This window comes from Pipistrellus kuhlii, unplaced genomic scaffold (assembly GCF_014108245.1).
Source record: "Pipistrellus kuhlii isolate mPipKuh1 unplaced genomic scaffold, mPipKuh1.p scaffold_m20_p_4, whole genome shotgun sequence".
NCBI classification, from domain to species: domain Eukaryota; kingdom Metazoa; phylum Chordata; class Mammalia; order Chiroptera; family Vespertilionidae; genus Pipistrellus; species Pipistrellus kuhlii.
Genome location: NW_023425540.1, coordinates 75904773 through 75927427, shown reverse-complemented (window position 1 = coordinate 75927427; position 22655 = coordinate 75904773). Strand labels below are relative to the sequence as shown.

Below are 22655 nucleotides of genomic sequence, written 5' to 3'. Positions count from 1 at the left end.
ATGGTCTCCAAATAACTCATCTAAATATATTTGGCCATCAAACATTTCATTAATATAACAAACCCTATTAAGTTAATAAATCCTCTTCTATGAAGTTAAGAGTACAAACATATTATTTTTGGTAAGTATCACTTAAATTTTGAGTGTTTCTAAAAATCACACATAAAAATATTTTTTTTGGTTACTAAATATAAAAAAGAACAAACTAATAATTCTTTGATTAGATGGAAACTCTGAGGGTAATGGGTAAACTACAAAAAAAAATCTGAATGTGTGTCTTCTATAGACACCCATTCAAGGCTGCCAAACAGCAGTGGACATAACACTAAAACTAAAAGGAGGAAAGGGACGCCACTGACATCTTTATATAACCCTCATCCTGTTGAACAGCATAAATAAAATCTTATGTCTGAACTCTAATACGATTCTTTGTTCTTCATTTTTTAGTCACTCAAATTAAGAATCAATGAAGTTGACTGAAGTAGCAAAATATTTAAGAGATGTACAGTTAAAATGTTCACTAATTGACAATTCCTAAGTTATTATTCTGATAAGTTTGTATATTTGTAAAGGTATCTGGTTCTTCCTTGAAAATTTGCACAAATTTAGTATCCAAACATTCCCAGCATTCCATTGGCACTGTGTTTGGGAATCATGTATACTATAATAAAAATTATGGACTATTTTTAATGTTATCAGCTCAAACCATAACAAATCAGAACTCTACTATATTACACATCACCCCCATGTAGTACTCCCATAAAATATACAAAATTCAATATAAAAATTGGCCTAAAACATCCTTATGTCCGATTTCTGCACTATAGTCCTCAAGTTTCTTTTGCAATTCATATATTCTTTTTGTTTTGATTGACAGAAACTCAGAGACATTTAACCACATGAATTTCACACTGCGTTTCACACTGGGGTCCTGCCAACATTTTGGGACACCCACATAGAGTGATCTAACAAGTCACTTGAGTTAGCAGAGAGAATAACAACTGCTTCAAACATGTGCAGGATTCAGCAGGACAGAAATCATGGCGTCCTCCGAAGATGCCATCTTGTCATCTGATGCTCCATGTCCCTGAAACAGCCTTAAAGAAATAGAATCTCCCAAGATGCATTCTAACAGGGTCAAGGAATCATCAATGTTCTGGGAAGAGATTATTAAAATGTGATGCAAGTTGATTCTACAGTAAAAGCAATCAAAAGAAAGCAGAGCAATAAATAATATAGAAAGCTGTTTATCTAGAGTTTCCTAAAATTATGCTTTGGTCCAAAAAATATATAATATACTATCACTAATAATAATGAAGGGAAAGAATAATGGATAAAACATTATTTACATATTTATTGCCTCTGATCCAGTCAGCTCTACAGTCCTCTAGGTAAATCACACAGAAACAAGAACTTCACAAGTTCAATACATAATACGGCAATTTATCACCTTTTCTTTTTATTTCTAAAAGGGAAATGCCATTCATGGACTGTGTGAAACACCAAATCACATCTATAGTGCAGGCTACCCTCTGAGCGCCAGACTCCCATTCCCACAGGGAATCTTTCCATTGACGTCCTACAAACCTCTAAAATCAACACGTCCAAAATTTAACTCAGTAAACAAGTGGACACAAGAACATGCTTCTAACCACCACTAAGAATGCCTCTCTTGTGAATCGCACCAGCTTCTCTTGTGAAGGAGGCAGATTCTCTGCAGTCATGTTGGAGAGCACTCTGAGCTCACTGCCACGTTTACTCAGTGACCTAGTCCTGTTAATTCTATATCCTAAGTTTCTCTACAACTGTCTCCCTTCCCTCCCCACAGCACTGTCATTGTAGTTGGTGATTGTGGTGTTTTTTTTCTTTTTTTTTCTGTAATCTCTTTTGCCTCCAAACATACCCTTATTTAGCCTTCTACCTCAATACTACTGAGTGATCCGTCTCACACACAATCTCATCACTACCCTCTGCTATTTAAAATCTTTCAGTGGTTCTCTATTACCTTCATTATAGAATGCAAACTCTTTAACAAGACTAGTTACACCTATTTGTGACCTGGCGCCTTCCTAACCTCATTTTTGCAGTTTCTATGCGTTTTAGAAAACCTACAGGCCCCTGAAAGCATCATGCCTCTAGCCTTTTGTTTTTTCCACATGGTTTTCCATGGAATGCAGCCCCATCTTTAGCTGTCTGGCTAACACCCACTCCCATTCCAATGACCTGTTCAGGCATCACAACAGAAATCTTCCTAGTTTATGCAGTTATATTCCTGAGAGGAGCATCACACTCCTAATTGTTTGCTTCCGTATCTCCGCGCCCCCCGCCCCCCCACCCCCCCCGCCCCCCGCCCCATTTCCATCTCAAGGCCATATAATCATTCAAGTAGCTATTCTCAAATTAGGTGGGTTCCACCAGGTATAATTTTCATAGTCCCCACAGGCATTCCAGTTTAAGAATCTATCCCTTAAGAGCAGAGACTATATCTTTCATCCCTCTAGCTGAAACCTTTCAAAGTGCTTGAATCATTACAGGCTCTAAAGGAGGGTGAAATGAATCACCGAGCAAAGAAATAAGAAAAAGAGAAGAGTGCCTACAAGGAAAAATACCAGAGGATGAGCACAATAAAAGTGATACATGCTGACTAAATAAGGAACAATTAACAGAGAAGAAAGAATACTAAGAAATGGCAAGTACTTCGAAAATCGTACAATAATGCAGTCAAATTAAACAAAAATGTTTAATCCGTTTACCCTAATAATTAAACTCCCCAAATTATGTGCAGGCAGGGGTGCACCACTGGGAAATTATTCTCCATGTATACAAATGAACCAACCAAACCAAACAGACATAAATGGATGCTAGGAGATCTTGTGGAGTTATAAAGAATCCTAAGAATCCTCAACTAAGCACCAGAGCATGGTGTAGAGCTCTACAAGAAGCCTGCTGGCGAAAGAGTCTTTCCCGTTAGCCCACCTGAAGGCCGAAGACTTAACTCATAAATCTCTTGGCTGAGCCCAGTGATTGCATGGAGAGGCAGAAAGAGGGGACTCAGCCATCGGAAACTCTACTTCCTAATCCTGTCCTCACAGCAGAGCCCGGAGAAAAGCCCTCTCTTCTATCCAGCCCACAGCTGCCCTCACTGTGAGTCACTTTCCAATTCCCCATGGCAGGGCACTCTGGGAAAGCAACTGCTTTGGCTGCCATCTGATAGGCACAGGTGGCATCACCAGCTGCAAGTAATTTAGCTCTGACTGGCATTGCTACATCTCTTGGACTTTACATCCTCTCTGACAACAGAGAGGAGTGTGAGGGAACAGGAGCCAAGAGGAAAAGACAGTATGAGAGGGTCAGAGGGGATGTGTGAGGGAGGGAATGACATTCTCAGGAAACCCATTAATTGAGGCTGTCACTTGTGTTCATTCTCCCGCAAAAAATGGCTAGATGAATTGTGGATACAGACAATCAGGTCAGACATGAGGCTAGTAGTATCCACATGTCAGCAGACAAAATCAACAGGATGCTTCAAGTCCCTACCAGGCCAGAAACTGACATCACTCCTTGCCTGGCGGATGGCAATATTCTGGGTTGAAGTTCCAGGTGCAAATGATTCTTCCACAAATGAGCCCACACTAGCTTCTCTCTTTCCTCCACACAGGTCTGGTGTCCAGCCACTTTCTTTCTGAGCTCCCGAATACTGGGCACCCTAGTCAAGTGTAATCCCAGCTTCACCCTGGAGAATTAAAGGCCGAGGGAAAGGATAGGAGTTGGGTATTTGGCAAGCTATGAATTTATTATTTATTTTCTTGGTGCCCTCTTTTGATTTCTAATGAAGATGAGGACCGCCAAAGAAACACCACGTCAGAGGATCAGGAACACAGGGCAGCCAGCCACCAAGGAACGCTTCATTCTAAGAGTGCTAGTGCTCTCTTCCCAAAAGAGCAAAAATCTCTGACCTCTAAAAAAGAGAGGCCAGGGCTCAAGGGCTGTTTCTAAATGTAGTTTGAAGCTATAAACTGAACAAGGATTAGCTGGATTGAAGGCTCCCCACACACTTTCTCTTTACACCTCTCTTCTTATTACCTCCTTTTCTCTCCTTCCTAGGAGCTTTTCACTGTTTCTTAAAAGTAGGAACTGAATTATGAGATTCTAAGACATGCTTTATTCCTACACTAAATACTCCCCAATGTTCAAGCCATGGCTTTGCTGACTTTTCACACAAAAGCGGAACAGGCAATCATGCGACATGAGAGAAATCCCATCATACCAGGGCCACCAAATAAGGCTGCTGTCAAGCTACACCCCTGGTGAAGACGACTCGAAAGCTCATTTCTGCAATGAGACTTCCCCTGGAGAACAAAACCGGGGGGCCTGCATTACCACCATTTGTCCACCATCCAGAACTGAAATATCATTGCTGACATGTACACATGGGACAGTTTGACATAGAAATTGGGACTCAAAAGAACTGTTGGCCCAGAAAGAAACTCGCTACAGACTGATTCATTTGCCTCCCAGCATAGCCATAATTGCTTGTCTCATTTTCAGTTCTTATAAGTGTATTTCTTGTATCACACGATCTCACACATTTAGGGGAAATAATGAACATAAAGTGATGAACAACAACAGACCTAGAGACAGGGAAGTATCAATAAGACTGACAAACCTCAGAGGGAAGGTAGGGGAGGGGGAGGGAAGAGGGGAGAGATCAACCAAAGGACTTGTATGCATGCATATAAGCCTAACCGGTGGTCACGGACAACAGGGGGATGGAGGCATATGTGGGGATGGGGTTTGGGATGGGAATGGGGTGATGAGGACAAATATGTGATACCTTAATAAAGAAATTAAAAAAAAAACACACACACACAAAAAAAAACGGGCTGGCAGCAGGGAGTGTGCTTGTGCTCATCAACTGCTTTTCCACCAAATCTGGAAAGCAGTTCCCAGAGGGGTTCCCACAGCTCCTAACTAACCATTCATCAAACATAGGGTGCTACAATTTGACCCAGTAAAGCAATTATCAAATGTAGCCTTCTAATACTAAAAAGGGGGAAAAAAGTGCCAACCAAATACAGCTAGAGATCCAAGCAGTGAGTTTCACTCTGAGGCCAATCCAGTGGATTTCATGCCAAGTTTGCTCTCCTTTCTGGTACCCTATTCTACACTCTAGTCACCATGCTATCCTCAGTCAAACAGAGTTCATCATGGTTAAGTGATGGCATTGTTTTTGCAACCTTTACAGGGTAAGGTACAGTATGCTCAGTTTAGGACAGGGGAACACAAAAATGAGCTGAGGCCCCGAGGAAAAAAAAAAAAAATGCTAAATGTTTTTGTATTCAAGTTAAGAAGAATAAAAATAACCATGTTTCACTGCCTTGAATACTTTAATAGTAGCAGCTTTTAGAAATCATTTTACTCACTACTATCTTGAAAACAAAATATATCTAAACAAGTTTTCTTTTCATAAAATGTATCTTCAAAATACATAGATTCCTTCCATTCAAGTCAAAGAAAGAAATTGTTTTTCCCTTTTCGCTCACCCATTTTTGCTGGCATACCAACATTCCAGTCCCCAAAATTTACCGAAATGCTTGTTTGATGGAGACATTTTTCTTCAGGAAATGACATAGTGACATAGGTAAAAGGTGATTTGGATAGACTGCTGTGTCACAAATTGTCAGGATCTGATTTAGAGACCTTGCTTTTATCAAGAAAGACAGTTGGATGTCTGCTTTAAAGAATACTGGGAATATTTTCATCAAAAGTTTGAATTGAAAAACAGTAGGAGGTAAATATCTGAGATGTTGCCCAGAAAGACTGCTATATCTGTGCAATTACCATTAACAGGGGACAGCAGTAGTTCAATGAAGTAATTCAATCTGGTGGCCTACATTTTATCAGACAGCAATTTTGAGTTCTGACATAAAAGGCTACCACAAAAAGGACTGGGCTCTTTTGTATGCATTTTTCTCTCCTCTAATTCTATATATATAAATATATAAAGGATGTTATTTGCTTCACAAGACCCAATCCTGTATTTATGAACATTTAACAAAGAACCATGAGAGATTTTCTCATGGAAATATGCATTTAGAAATTCTCCAGAGTGATTTTATGTGTTTAGTTTTCTGAGCTAGAGAGATATTAGGGTGCAATACAAGAAGATAGGAGAAAATGGAGACAGATCCCAAGGCATTACAAACAGCATTAAAAAAGCTCTACTGAAGTATGATTGATACAAACTTCACATACTTAAAGTGCACAATTTGATAAAGTTTGACATATGAATATATCTCTAGAACTTATGGCAATTAAGATAAAGAACATAAAAAAAAAAAGGTATTATAAATACAGCAATGAGAAAAACCTAGAAGCACTGCTATTTTATTGTCAATGACTTGGATGGAGAGCAAGTACCGTATTTTTCGGACCATAAGACGCACCTTTTTCCCCCCAGAAGTGGGGGGAAAAAGTCCCTGCGTCTTATGGTCCAAATATAGCCTACACATATACTTTTAAAAAAAAGTTTTTTTACTTGCCCGGCTCTGTGTGGTCTCTGTGTACTTGCCCGGCTCTAAAATGGTTCTAAATGCTGCTGTTTACTTTACAGGGTTGATTACATGTGTTTATGACTGTGATGTTGGGTTTTAATGTACATAAAATATTTTAGGTCACTATTTGTTTCAGAATCTTTTTTTCTTCATTTCCCTTCTCTAAAAACTGGTGCGTCTTATGGTCTGGAGCGTCTTATGGTCCGAAAAATACGGGTATTCATGCATACAGGACTGGGTAATTTTTTAAAAAATATATATTTTATTGATTTTACACAGAGAGAAATTGAGAGGGACAGAGAGTTAGAAACATCGATGAGAGAGAATCATCGATCAGCTGCCTCTTGCACACCCCCTACTGGGGATGTGCCCGCAACCAAGGTACATGCCCTTGACTGGAATCGAACCCAGGACCTTTCAGTCCGCAGGCCGACACTCTATCCACTGAGCCAAACCAGTCTTGGCAGGACTGGGTAATTTTCACTAGCATGGAGCTAAGAGGGACAATGATGTATTAGATGACAGAATCTAAATAGCTTAGAATAATGGGCTAAATACACTAAGTGTACCATGATGAACTTTAACAGAGGTTAAATACATACATATATGAGAACAAAGATTTAACAATATCAAATAGTAAAAAGTCTTAAGAGTTAGTTAAGTCTCACTGTCATCAGGAGATGAAAACAGTGAGTCAAAGGTGTGAAGAAAATTGATGTGATCTTCATTTATGCCAACTGTAGGATAGTATCCAGCATGAGAGAGGTGAGAACAATACTCAGCTTCCTGTGTTGTTTCAGATTGGTAGTCAGACAATGTGATTTAAAAAAACACACAGCTAAGTATTTTTTTTAATTGTTGATACTATTACATTTGTCCCCATGTTCCCCACCTTTTCCCACCTCTACCCAGCCCCACACTACCTTCCCTCTGGCTATCACCTTACTGAGGTCTGTGTCTATGTGTTAAGCCTATATGTTCTTTGGCTAATTCCTCCTCCCTTCCCTCCGACAGTCTGTTCCATGAACCCATGCCTCAATAATTCTCATTGATATAACTGACATATAACATTAACTTTAAGATATACATTGGTTTGATGCATTTATATATATATGTGTGTGTGTGTGTGTGTATATATATTATGTGTGTGTATGTGTGATTACACACACACACACACACACACACACACACACACACACAATAGGAGTACCAGTTTATAATGCGAATTATTTTCAATAGAATGAATTACACATGTTGGTATATATGCGATTTGATATGTATACTATTTTGTTGTACTGACAAACTTAAAAACTTCATATGTCAAATTTTCTGAAGGTGTTAACATCATAGATATTTTTATGCTTAAATATGCCGAATTAAGGGCCAAAAAAGAGCATTTATGGGAAATTTTAATTCATTACTTTATTTTGAAGAAAAGTATTGCTGAATACTTTGGAAGCTTATGGTGAACATGCTCCATCTCAAAATACTTGTGAACGCTGGTTTAAATGCTTTAAAAGTGAAGATTTTGATGTGATAGATAAAGAATGTCCAGGTCCACCTAAAAAGTTTGAAGACCAATTACAAGCATTATCAGATGAAGATGCATGTCAAACTCAAAAACAACTTGCAAAAGATTAAACGTTGCTCATCAGACAATTTCCAATCATTTACAAGCAATGGGAAAGATTTTAAAGGAAGGAAAATGAGTGCCACATAAACTGAACAAAAGACAAATGGAAAATCGAAAAGTCATCAGTAAAATGTTGCTTCAACAGCATGAAATAAAGTCTTTTTTTTTGCAATGAATTGTGACTGGCAATAAAAAGTGGATTTATTTTGAGAATTCCAAGTGCACAACATCATGGGTTGATCCAGATCAACCATCAATATCAACTGCAAGACCAAATCGTTTTGGAAAGAAGACAATGCTCTGCATTTTGTGGGATCAGGAAGGTTGGTGTATTATGAGCTTCTAAAACCAGGTGAAACCATTAATACTGATGGCTACTGACAACAAGTAATCAATTTGAACCATGCTTTGATCGTGAAATGACCAGAATGGGTCAGAAGACACGGCAAAGTAATTTTGCTTCATGATAACACACCATCACACACTTCAAAACTAGTTAAAGACACGTTAAAAGATCTTGCCTGGGAAGTATTAACCCACCCACTGTATTGACCAGACCTTGCTCCTTCAGATTACCACTTGATCAATGGCACACACATTTTCTGAGCAGCACTTCAAAACGTATAAAGAAGTGGACAACTGGGTCTGTGCACAGGGTCATTGGTATATTTATATGTATACTAGAAACCCAGTGCACGGAATTTGTGCTCGGGGGTGGAGGGCTCTCAGACCAGCCTGCACCTTCTCCAATCCAGGACCCCTCAAGGGATGTCCAACTGCTGCTTTAGGCCCAATCCCTGGGATCCAGCCTAATGTGGCAGTCATATATCCCTCTCACAATCCTGGACTACTGGCTCCTAACTCTCACCTCACTACCCTTCTCTGCTGGCCTGGTCACTCCTCACTGCCCCCCACCCCCCCGCCAGCCTGCTCACCCCTAGCAGCCTAGCAGCCTGCAGTTCAGTCATTTGGCCATCCCTCACTCACCACCCTACCTGCTTTGTTACTCCATGCAGTCTGCTGTTTGGTTCTTATTGTAATGGCATCCTGGACAATTTGCATATTCCTCTATTATTAGTATAGATTATTAGTATAGAAGATGGAATTATTCAGCAATGATGAGAATGAAATCCTGCCATTTGTGACATGGATGGACCTTAAAAGCATTATGCTAATGAAGATAAGTCTGACTGAGAAAGACAAATACTGTATGATATCACAAGGTGATTTTTGACACCCATCCCTTCTTTCCCAGAGGTTCTGTAATTCTAATCCTATGTAAAGTCAAAATAATAGGTCTATTTTAATTAACAAGTTGAAAGCTGGCAATTTAGTAACATATAGATGAAAACAACTTGTAACTATATTATGCCTTTCTACAAAATGTAGATTAAGACTTCCATTTTGGTCACATGCTTAGCTGTTTAATATTTAATTAAAAGACTATGTTGGATTCCCTGGTTTCTTTTGATTCTCAGAATGTTCTAGTATTTATGCTCCTTTTGTTCAGGAAAATCAGGTTTCATATTACAGAACAAGTTCCTTTAGAAAGTCATTAAATAAATTCTAAAGGAACCAAATTTCTTGTGTCCTTTGAGTTTGGAGTTTATATGTTAACCTCCCAAGATTTTTTCTGGGCAAAGTCAGGGCTATTTCCCACAAAGATAGAAAAAAAGTGAGTTATTGATAGGATCCTTTTACAAAACATAAAATGTGAATGTTCTCTTTAGGGACTAAAATGGAAAAGGGGGGCTCTTGGGAGTAATTAGAGAAATATAGCACACACCCTGAGCCTGGATGAGTTTTTGGTGGATCTCTGTAATCCTACCCCCATGATTCAGTGTCTCCCCAGTTTCCTTCTGGGACAGTCCTTCTGCCCCCCTAGTCATCTGTAGATTTTATGAGATGTGATGAACATATGAAATATTAGGAGTACACTAGAACCTATAGTTGTTATGCCTTTCTGCCTTTTAAATGGCTTTTTAAAATCAGAGGCCATTATATACAGCAGCATATTTATACAGGAAACACTGCAATTATCTGGCTTTACCACACCACTGCAAATCTGCTAGTACTTTACCGTTCATAAGCCCTAAAAGACAGTCATCACCTTTGGCCGTGCTTCTACTGGAGAATAGCCACAATCTGGATTTATTACCAGTAAATTGTCAATAGAGACCGATAGTTCTTGTTACTTTTTCCCTTCGTTTTATTTTGTTTTCACCCTGAAACCAGATACCAAAGATTTCACAGCAGAGATTAAGTATAGTATAAGGCAGGTTTCTTTAACATGACTACTAGTGAAGCTAATTACTACCAAAAAAAAAATTGGAGATCATTCATTAGCCTATAATAGTAAGCAAATTAAGGTTTGTTAACAGTGATTTATAATGCCAATCCCAGAGGAGCTGTGCTGGTCTTTTCAAGTATATGTGTACTGGACCTGACAGTTTATTAACTGTGCTTTATCTTCTCACTATGGTGCTTTTGTTAAAACGGCACTGCATTTTAAATGGATAAACATTTTTACAAGAGCAAAATACATTTTAAATGTTTGGCTTCTGAAGTCAAGTACTGGGAGATAAGTGAAGTGTCTCAAACTATCTAAACCTCCAATAACTCTTGTTTACTGCTACAGCTGACTATAGGAAAATGTGACACTTGGAGTTAAAATAGCACTTTTCCTTTTTAACAAGCCCCAGTTGTGTTTTTTAACCTCTTTCCAAATGATACTTCTGGTGTTTCACCAAGCTCTAAGTTTCTTATGCAATGGATTGGGAGGCATCTAGTTTACAATTTCAGGAAAAACATTTTTTAAAAAGTAGTTAAGAAAAGGACGAGGGCCTTTGATTTGAAAGATTGATAGTCCATAAAACTCCAGGCCAGATACGTCTATCGAAGGTTGTATGGGTAGTTAGCAAACACCCTGGGGTTTGACACTGCCCACGGCTCATTTTATACAGCTAATGCCAACTAATCCACCATCTCTGCAATTTGGAAATTTCCAACCTTCCTCAAAGCCAGTGCCAGAGGAAAAAGAAAGAAAATAAAAATGAAAATAAAGTCACTTTCTGATTTCCATGACATGACCTCTCTGTTCCCAAAAGGGATTCCAATGCGCTTTGCTAAAGCTTTTAATGCATCATCATTTATGACCAGGATAAGCCTATAGCCTCAATATTGCTAGGTGTTAAAATTAACTGAATAATGAAAATATAACATATTATTAATTGTTATTAATTTCAAAGAAAATCAGAATTGCCCACTCAATTGAAATCTGGACTCCTTTCAGTGCTGACAATGACGAGCAATGTTTGTTAAGCAGTAAGGGGGCTATGGTCTTGCATTTCTCTACAAAAAACAGCTACGAAAGACAGCACTGCCACTGAAAGCATGGTCCCAAGGGACAGACATTTTTAGGTGAAAAGTGGGAAAAATCATGAATCTTGGAATATTTGAACCAAAGGTCCTTTAGCAATCACCTGATCCAGGCTTTGGAAAATCAGTTTTTCTCCAAATTGATTCATCTTCTCCAAATCTGAGAAGCCAGGAAAGGGAGTTGAAAGGGAGACAGAGCCGCAGGCTATTTCTCCACATCCATTAGGAGCACCTAAGTGTTTATCTTATCTCTTTAATTAGAGTTTAAAACAGCTAATAACAAGAATTTCTGTAGGTATGTAGCAAATACTTAACAATACATAGTCTAGCCTGACCAATATGGCTCAGTGGTTGAGTGTCAACCTATTAATAGTCAGGGCACATGCACAGGCGGCAGTCTGGATCCCGAGTGGGGGGAGTGCAGGAGACAGCTGATCAATGATTCTCTCTCATCAGTGATACTTCTATCTCTCTCTCCCTTCCTTTCTGAAATCAATAAAAACATAGTAAAAAAAAAAATAAAATAAAAATACTTAGCCTAATCCCTCACATAATTGTTGAGAAAATGAAAGCAGGGTTAAGAAAATGGTGGCACATGGAGACACCAATTGATCCTTTCCCATCTGATTATTCTATTAATCAAATTTATCAGTTCCTTTGTATTGACAAGAAAGGTGAAGCTAAAAATAGTCTGAGGACAGAAGACAATTTCCACAGGATGAGCTAAAAGAGTCATCCCATTGCAGAGAGTTTACAAATGATTAAATGTCTGCTTACCAGAAATTAACCTGTTATGCTCACTTAATCAGGGTGTGTTGTTCATGGTTCACTGATTCTATTCCCCAAATGAGAGACTAACAATCAATTAAAAATTGAAAAAAGATAAGAATTAGAAGTGGAAAATACGACTATATTTTTAGTCTAAGGTCTTGAAGTTAGAGAGTTTATCTGTGACTAGGTGATGGAGTATGTCACAATGCAGAAACTTGGTTAAGGTATAAATCAACCCTCCACTTTAATATTAATTCTATGGTCCCTAATATAAAACAAATACCTACTCAAGTGTAGATTGCTTGTGTTACTTTAGAGGGGGAGGCAAATATAGTTTAGTTCACCGTTAGGAAGAGCAATTGATTTCATTTGCCCAGCTGTTTGTGTAGAGTAGACAGATAACTTCAAAAGCAGTAGTAATTGCACTAGATTTTAAGTTGAGTGATGGGTTCCAATATTATTATCCTATATAATCCTATATAATAAAAGTCTAATATGCAAATTGATCTAACAGGAAATGACTGGTCGCTATGATATGCACTGACCACCAGGGGTCATACTCTCAACACAGAAGCTGCCCCCTGATGGTCAGGGCACTCCCACAGGGGTGAGTGCCCACCACTCAGCCAGAAGCTGGGTTCCTGGCCTGTGAGCACAGCAGTGGTGGAGGCAGCCTCTCTTGCCTCTGTGGCAGTGCTAAGGATGTCTGACTGCTGGCATAGGCCCCTGCTGTGAGCAGGCCTAAGCCTCAGTCTTTCATCATCTGAGGGCTCCCGAACTGCAAGAGAGCACAGGCTGGGCTGAGGGAACTCCCAAGTACACCAATTTTGTGCACTGGGCCTCTAGTTTCATTACAATCAAAACAACTTATTCATAATAAGTCTTTTTTATATTAAATATAATAAAATATTTTTGTGATGTTGTACTCATTTTGCAGACAGAGTATCTCTAAAGCCAGCTTCAATGTATAATGGTGACTCATTGGGTAATTGTTAGAAGTCACTCAAGAAAATTACATGTCTAATCACATATCAAAGATATTCTGTGATAGGCATGGGTTAGATTTTAAAGATTTACTGAAGTCCTTAGAAGGTATCAGCTCTCTGTATATGCTTTAATATAAATTTAAATTTTGGCAGAAATGTTTGTTTCTTCTAGTTATTCTTGCTACCTCTTTAAAATATCATTAAAGATATACACTAACAAGCATCTATCTACCTTCCAAATTCATTATCTCCCAAAACCAAATTTTTTCTTCTTGGGATTCCTACTCCAAGGAAAAGAAGCACAGTATTCATTAACCCTCGGTTTGACATCATCTTCATTTATTATAGGTCACTAAGTCAAGTTCGGGTCTACCTATAAATCATCTCCTTCCTCCTCACCCCACTTTGTCCTTGGCTTTATTCCACCTTCCTTGTAGTTAACCAAACTAAGTGTGGGCTTCCCCCCCCCCCCCCCCGCCCTAAGAAAAACTGGATACACCATTTCCACTCAATGATGCTATTTCTCTGTGCTCTTGCTTCTGTTGATCCTTATACCTCAAATTATATTGAAAATCTAAATTTCTAGCAACTTCTACACAATTCAAGTATACAATTAACTGACTGTAACAGATACTCCCAAATACTCTACTTACAGTTCTCATAGGATGGATCAGTTTCTCTTGTATCAAATTCAACTATATACCCTGGACTTAAGGGTCAAACTCACATCTTATTTATCTTAAGAACTAAGAGGTGATGTTTACTACATTCTTGAGAATTAAAATGAATTGAACTCTCCACCGGGTAAGCTATTACCAATGAGTTGAAATGTCCCAATAAAAACTGAAGAGTCCTGATGGTATTCCAAATGAAATTTGGATTTTAAAAAACATTTTCATTATAAAGAAAATTTGTCGGTAAATAAATGACCAATGATTCATTTAGAATTAATTAAACATTCATTTAGAGTTAGTTTCTAAGAAATAAAGTGTTAGAATCTTATTTGAAGGAGATGTTTCTCAGTGTTAATTCACCTTAAATACAAGTTCTCAGCAAGTTATGAGTGAATCCTCTCTCAGTGTCACTAGCAGTATTGGCAGTTGGGAAGAAAGACTTTCTTCTGCTTAGAATGGGTTTGCACTCAAGGCCAGGATGATGTATCTGAACTTTTAAACTTAAAACCCATAGAACTATCATAAATAACTAGTAGCCCTGCGCACAAATCCATGTGCCAGTAGCTCACTATTAGCTCATTGCCGCCCTCTAGTAGCTCTCCACCTGCTGCCCCACCCTCCTGTAGCTCCCCTGTTGACCCCTTTCACATCACCATTCCCCCCCATAGCTTGCTGCCTTGCCCCCTCCTATAGCTCTCCACTGCCCACTGGTAGCTCACTGCCCCACCCTCCTGCTAATCTGTGATATGGTCCTCTTTATGCTTCACCGGAGTAACTACCATTTGCATATTACATCTTTATTACATAGGATGTTGGGTTCTCTGAAGTCCCAAATCCTCTTATTTAAATACAATGCCTCAAAAACATTTAAAAACATCACAAAGGAAAGGATCTGGTTTTAGGAAACACTAAATTACTGGAGGGATGGGCCATGGATAACCCATTACTTAGAACAGAACCTGACAGGTGCTTATTACTTGTTTAAAGACAAAAAATGTCTGTTCAAAGAAAAGCCCTACTATCAAACAAACAATTGTGCTAAAAACAAAACAAAACAAAACAAAACAAAAAAACTTAATCTTTTTAAAGAAACTGGTTTTACTCTCATATAACAAAACCCATTCTGGCCGAAACTGGTTTGGCTCAGTGGTAGAGCGTTGGTCTGCGGACTGAAAGGTCCCGGGTTTGATTCTGGTCAAGGGCATGTACCTTGGTTGCGGGCACATTCCCAGTAGGGGGTGTGCAAGAGGTAGCTGGTCGATGTTTCTCTCTCATCAACGTTTCTAGCTCTCTATCTCTCTCCCTTCCTCTCTGTAAAAAAAATCAATAAAATATATAAAAAAATAAAAATAAAATAAAATATATTTAAAAACAAAACAAAAACAACAAAAAAATTCTGATTTTTTTTTTTTTAAATCCTCACCTGAAGATATTTTTCCATTTATTTTAGAGAGAGTGGGAGAGAGAGAGAAAGACATAGAGAAACATAATGTGAGAGAAACACATGAATTGGTTCCCTCCTGCATGCACTCTGACCAGGACCCAGGCCAGGAAGGAGCCTGCAACCGAGGTACATGCCCTTGACCAGAATTGAAGCCAGGACTCTTCAGTCTTTAGGCCTATGCACTGAGCCAAACCGGCTAGGGCCCACTCTGATTTTTTAAAAAGCATCTATTATTATACAAAATATCCATACCACAAATCAGTTTTGAGAGTTATATGAATTACAGAAAAAAAAAATGGCAAGTATTTTAAGGGTCTATTGTAAAAAACTTAGAGCCTCTGATGATCCTATAACTCTGGATGTAAAGCCATAGGTCAATATTTGGCCCCTACTACCTGTTAGCAATGCTATCAATACAACTTCTTAAGTTATTCAACTGTACTTAAAAACAGTAATTATAGCCAAAACCGGTTTGGCTCAGTGGTAGAGCCTTGGTCTGCGGACTGAAACATCCCGGCTTCGATTCCGGCCAAGGGCATGTACATTGGTTGTGGGCACATCCCCGGTAGGGGGTGTGCAAGAGGCAGCTGGTCGATGTTTCTCTCTCATTGACATTTCTAGCTCTCTATCTCTCTCCCTTCCTCTCTGTAAAATATATCAATAAAATATATTTAAAAAAACAAACAGTAATTATACAAATCCCATTTACTAGTAGTAATATGTGTGCCACTACACAAATTCCCTTTACTATATAATTATAGGTCTGATGCATAAATTTGTGCATAGGTGTGGTCTGGCTAGCCTGCCCCGATCGATTAGGGCCCATCGGGCTGGGATGTCTGGGGAAGAGGGGCCACTAGCAGTTGGCTGGCTGGCTGGCCCCATCCCCTGATCAAACTCCTGGTCAATGGGACAATTTGCATATTAGCCTTTTATTATAAGGGTAGGATGCGGCAGGTTTATTCACTAGGGTGAAATTGATTGGTTTCCTTGATAATTTTAAAGTATGTATATAACTACATGGGACTCAATTAAGGATGAAAATTATTGGTTGAGAACCATTAAGAAAACGATTTGGATCACTGGAGTTTATAAAAGCAGGATCCAAGCAATTTGAGAGTATGGGCCTAAGACACTTAGATTTAAACCTAGAAGAAGGCTGAAAATTGCCCAGCGAATGAAGCAGGTTACATCACCCAAATAAAGGAGGGGTTCTCCTTTATACCAGGGTTCAAGTTTATCTTGACAATTCACTTACCCATACACCAAAGGGAGATCCCAACTGGCATAGGGAGTCAACTGCTCGCAGACCCTGAGTCCAGAACTTTCCTGGGATGGCACAGCAGATCCCTGGCAACCAGGAGATGTGCTCCCTGGTCTTTTCACTCTACTGCCTTCAGTTACTTCATTCATGCATAATAGAGCATCCCCTCTCTTTTTGGTGTCCAACAGCAGCGAACATGTGACACAACCTCATAGAACTTGAATATGATCTTTCTTAACCTCACAGCCCAACCCTAAGATCTATTAGTCATCTTTAAATGCCACAGATTTGAGGAAGAAAATAAACAAATAACTTTAATAGACAAACTGATATTCTAAGGTGTTCATTATATGAGCCAGCCTATAGAAAAGTTCATTCCAATGTCATCATGATCATAGAGAATCACAGAGGAATTCCATATTTGTTTTAAATTTACACACAGATAAAATAGGTACACAGCTGACTGAACATAAAACACTAGGCTCCTATGAAAGGACAAGAATGAGACCAAGTTTTTTTTTCTCTTTTTTTTCTTTTTTTCTCCATTTCATACTACTGTGGGAATAAGAGACAACATAATATTATTTTGTGTTACTCAGTGCAGTTCTATTTACATTAAATATCTTATGTCATTTAATATTCACAACTCTATTAGGTAAGTAAAGATGATGATATAGTCTCAGATCTTAAATACTCTGCCAAAGGTGATACCACTAGTTTTCAGATCATTCTGTCTCAAAGTTGATTATAAACTATGCAATAAAATTTCAAATAGATGTACAAGAAGAAAATATAGCCATAAACATTTAAATGGGGGAAAAAGTGTTCACTCACTGCATCAAGATTTTTGAAAACAGAAAAAGCCTACACACTCCAACAAGTTTTGGTATTCTTGCCAAAAAGAAAAGCAAATAGATTCCAACTATACTTCCATTTATATTTAGAATATGAGCAGTGTCTGAGTATGTAATGAATATGTGTCTCTGTGTGTGTCTGTGTGTATAACACCCACATTATTCAAAAGCTCCCAAAAATGTGAAAAGTTTGTTCCAATACTTCTCTATTTTGTCTACTTTAAGAATTCTTTGCAATATGCTTATGTAAATACTGCTTTCAGCTGCTGTTCTCATTTCTCAAATCTTCAGATTATAAATAGATTGGAAAAGTGACAGACCTAAGACGACATCTTTGGAACACAAAACCAAGGAGATATAAACAAATACAGCTAAGTCAAAACCAAAGGATTCTTCTTTAAACCCTTTAACTTATCATTACTGATAAATAAACTGAAAGTGGAATACACTGGCAGTCAATTAGGGGGTGTGTGTACATATACACCTGCACATGCATATACTAAGGTGGATGTCTATTTTATTAGCACACACAATAATCAGCATTTTAATTCAGTTCACCAAAAGCCCTACAGGAACATAAAAATCTAAACAAAAGAAGATTCTGAAGTTAGAGTAATATTGGGTTAGGGGAGAATATTTAAGAAAACAGTTCCCAGGTTGTAAAACCCAATTGGTGAATCCTGGAATTTTCTTATACCAGAATTTACATTATGGTTCAATTGCATTAATAGATCATTGACTCTGCAGTTGATTTGCCCCCGTCACAGTTCAAAAATATGCTGAAGAGGATCAAGGTCAGAGTAAAAATATCACTATTTTACTTACCAGATGCTGACATAAGTAAAGACTATCATGATATAAAGATCATAAGGCACAGTGCAAATATGTTGGTACTAAACTACTATAAGTTGTGAATATATTATTTCCACTTAAAAATGTGAAATGCAGCAATGTTGAAGTTAGTACCTGAAATTAAATAGTACATGTGATTGTGTTGGAATCAAAACTGAAACAGAAGACACTTTTTGATGAGGACTTGGCAATGATATCAATTGATTTTGCACATTGATAATATAATAACCACACTATCGGAAACTTATTCTAAGTAGAGCATTTTTGCCAAAATAGAGAGCTGAACATACAATTGGTATGTATCTTCTCCATCTAAGTTAATATTACTACAAATTTTTTTTATAAAATACTAAGAAAAAATTTACCAAAATAAGGAAAAACTTTTATAGTCATCCAACATTGTGTAAGTGCAAAAACTATTTTATATTCATAAGTGCAGATCCTTTACTCATATTGTTAACTAATAAAAATAAACATTTCTAGAATCAGAGAGAAAAAAAGTGACAAAAAGTATAAAAATTACTTATGTTTCTAGAGATGCCTTTCTTTTTTCAGGGTGATCATACTGACAAAAGTTTAATATAGAAATTCAGACTAGAAGTTATCAAGGGCTAGGTTAGTGGCTTTGGCCTTGATCTGCTGAAGAAAGCATAGAGGGAGAATTTAGCTTTTGGAAAGAGAACAGACATTGGCAGTCTCCAGATTTTACTTGGAGCAACTCAACCCACATCCAGCCTGGTGTGAAGAGATGGCAGATGGTGTTACTTCTGTTATTTCCACTATTGAAGCATCCTGTTCCCCTTTGCAAGCATGAATATTCAGTCACAATAAGGAACAAGGGCAAGTGTGTGGACTGTATTAAGCAGGTACCCGAAAATCTTTATTCTTTTTCTGCTACCGTAGAGTAATACCAAAAAAACCAACATTTAGAAAATATTACTTCTGCTAAGCTTGAAAAAGAATTATTTTCAGTGATATAATGTTGGATTTCACATACTTTACATGAATATATGAAAAAAAAATGCCTGGGCAAAGAAAATCAGAGTAATTAGCATTTTATAGGGAAGAAATGTAAAGGCAACTAAACAGAATCAATAATTATTTTCCACTTTATTTTCATGATTCTGTTATTTTCTCAGAAAATGCTAGTTGGCATTAGAGTATCAGTGTTCATCATTCAGATCACAAATCAGATTCCTTTAAACACCACAACCAACCTCCACACTGGCAGGCTGTCTAGTTGTGTAAATAATACTCATTTGTAATTCTTTTCTACTTATATTTAATAAAGGATTGCTGAATCCATACAGGGTAATTTTGCTATAAATAAATGAAATGCAGTGCCCAGTTATGAGAAATATTGTGACAATACCTGAATTATGTCACCATCCCACCCTCCGAAAAGATGGGAGTAAAATCTAGAAATAAAATAATACAGCTACATTTGCTAAAAATGAGAAGTGTAATGATTGCTGAAAGGAAATTTAAAGGTCACCTACTTAGACTGTGAGGTAATACATCCATTAAAACACCACCTCTTATAAAAGAAATTTTTTTAAAGGCAATTCACTGTATGTATGGTTAAGTTCTTCAAGAGATTTTGAAATTGAAAACTTCAGTACATAATATAAATTCCATTCTCCATAAGATACCTCTCACTATAAAACAATCATGTGGGAGAGGTGGCATGAGCCAGTCAGCTTTCTTTGTTCCATTTCTGCTGCCAGGTAAGGGGCCAACGTGCCACCCGCTAGGAACCAGACAGACAACTCAGACTGACCAATGGCCCCAAGGGCCCAGCAAGTCACTTATTTTAAAAATAAAACAATCCTTAATAAAAGGATGCATATCCGTCTGCACTTCGTCTGCACTTTAGGACTGAGAGGGAATTTCTTAGGATCCCCTCCCCCCCCCCCACATCCTAATGAGCATACATTACGGAAGTAAATCAATGCCAAGGGAAGGCACACATGTGAAAGTTGAGATAAACTTACGAAGTAGCCTGTTCCCAAACTGGAAGGAGCTGAACTCTGCAATAAAGCATAAAGACAAAGTGGAAAATCAGCAATGGTTTTTAACACATTCCAATCCACACAGCTCATTACCAGCCCTTTGCAGGGCTTTTCATCACCGCATCACACCACCAGCGAACGCGGCCCCTTGTCATCTGCTCCCGATACAAACACCGTGTTGCTTAATTTCCCCCTTTACATCTCTCAACAACTCAGAGATGCTAACGTGCTATTTACTGAATTCCAAGCTTCTGCGGTGGACGTAATTGCCAATTTATTTGACAGGCAGCTGGGTAATGAATTAATGATGGCATTTCGCCCTGCGCTGAGACTAAACAGACACACATCGGCCTGCCTCCCTGACTTGATGACATTCAATGCCCTGGTCTCAAGCTACTCAGTTTTGTGGCCGCAAAGGGGCAGGCGAGAGGAAAAAGCCCAGACTGACTTGAAAATAAAAAGCCCAGTGGGTCTGGATGACTTTTCCAGTGCGTGACCTACTTGCCAGTTTATTCCCTGAAGGCACCAGTTAGTACACACAGAGAGCTTTTCAAAAAGGAGACATTTTGTAAACATAATTAGTAGACTGAAATGCAAAGAATGTGTGGGTAAAGGCAAGCAGTAAAACGCACCATTTTTCTCAAGGCTGTAGGCTCCCATAGTCTGACACTTGGAAACTACAAGGCAGTAATTCTAAAAGGTAACTAAGGGCATCACTGCTTTGGGGAAGGAGACCATACAAAGAACTTGTTTTGTTTTAGACTTGCCTGTGATTCTTTCTTGTATGTTTGTCCTTACCCCTCCTTCTCCCCCACCCCCAAAAAAATCACAGTAAAATTCTTTCATTTTATCCTGGCAGGTATAGCTCAGGGTGAGAGCATCGGTCCTAGCACTTAAGGGTCTTAGGTTGAATTCCAGGTCAAGGGCAAGTACCTCCATTGCAAGTTAGATCCCCAGTCCCTGGGGCACATGCAGGAGGTAACCAATCCATGTCTGTCTGTCTGCCTCTCTCTTCTCTCTCTCTTTCTTTCACTTTCACAAAAAACAAAACAAACAAACAACAAAAAAACAATGGAAAAATATCCTAGGGTGAGGATTAACACAAAAAATATTCCTTTAATTTTTAGTATCTTCTATCTGAACAGAGGTCCCAAGTAAGCTTGAAACAAAAAGAATGCTAATGCTTAGGTAGTCTTCAGATCCCAGCTAAGGATCCTCCCAGAAGCAAGGCCTTCTCCCTGACTAGCTTGGGTTGGGTGTTACGCCTTCCCCAGAGTGACCTGCTGGATTAGTTGCTCCATTCTCCTGTAGTTCCTCACCTAATTGTCCTATGCCTGCTCTGCAAACCATGGGAAGCAGATATCATCTGGCTTACTCATAATTGCTTCCCCAGAGCTTAGCACAATGGAGATGCATTTTTAAAAAGTATTTGTTGAATTAATGTACATAGAAATGAAAGAATGTATTGCAAATGGGGGGAAACGATGAATTCAGTATCTGCAAAAATACAGATGTGTTTCTTCTTCATCTTAAGCTGTTTCTGAGAAGGAAATACAGCACTGTAAGTACAAAGAGCATTAGGATCAAACAAAGATAATATGCCCCAGAGCATTCCTAAGTGCAGCTCCCAAAGCCAAACTTTCTTCACTTCCGTGTTCCAGACCAGCTCAGGGGAATAACAGATGGCAGGTGTGTGATCTTGCACATTGGCCTTGCTTTAAAAAAAAAAAATCCTGCTGCATTCTTGATCCCATAAATGGTACATAGGGAGAGCCACAGTAGTCATGGAGACGGCTTCTACAGCAGTGATTAGCCATGTTACAGCATCACCTGCTTTCAGCACCCAGAGCCTTCCATGGAGCAGAGGAAAGGAAAAACCAGGCTAGGTCTCCACCAGCCTGGAGACATGGCCCTGGGAGGCAAAATCATTTTAGGAAGAATCACTCAAAGAAAACATGGCATTTGTTTATTTCAGGGTGTTTTTTTTTTTTCTTCCTGCAAATATTATTTTATCTCAGAAAAAGTACCCTTCCAAACCCACCTCCCCACCCTCCCACACACACACACACACACACACAAATCATCTTCTTGTATACCAAAGAAAATTACATACTTCAGGTCTCAGGAAGCTCTGTTATACTCGCTTTGCATATATATTGTACATTACTCAGGGAGCTGGGTGGAGGAGAGGGCTTTGTTGTGCATATTTGTTCTGGCTATTGTTTATGCAGGT

At 38.5% G+C, this 22655-nt stretch overlaps 1 protein-coding gene across 9 annotated transcripts in view; it reads right to left on the bottom strand.

Annotated features, from left to right (window-relative positions):
- AUTS2 (activator of transcription and developmental regulator AUTS2) overlaps positions 1-22655 on the bottom strand; it is a 1013113-nt gene that overhangs the window by 540645 nt on the left and 449813 nt on the right. For all 9 annotated transcript variants that reach the window (XM_045571222.1, XM_045571218.1, XM_045571221.1 and 6 more), the window contains exon 4: positions 20405-20440. In XM_045571222.1, the coding sequence (XP_045427178.1) occupies positions 20405-20440 (36 nt within the window). The remainder of the gene's footprint in view (positions 1-20404; positions 20441-22655) is intronic.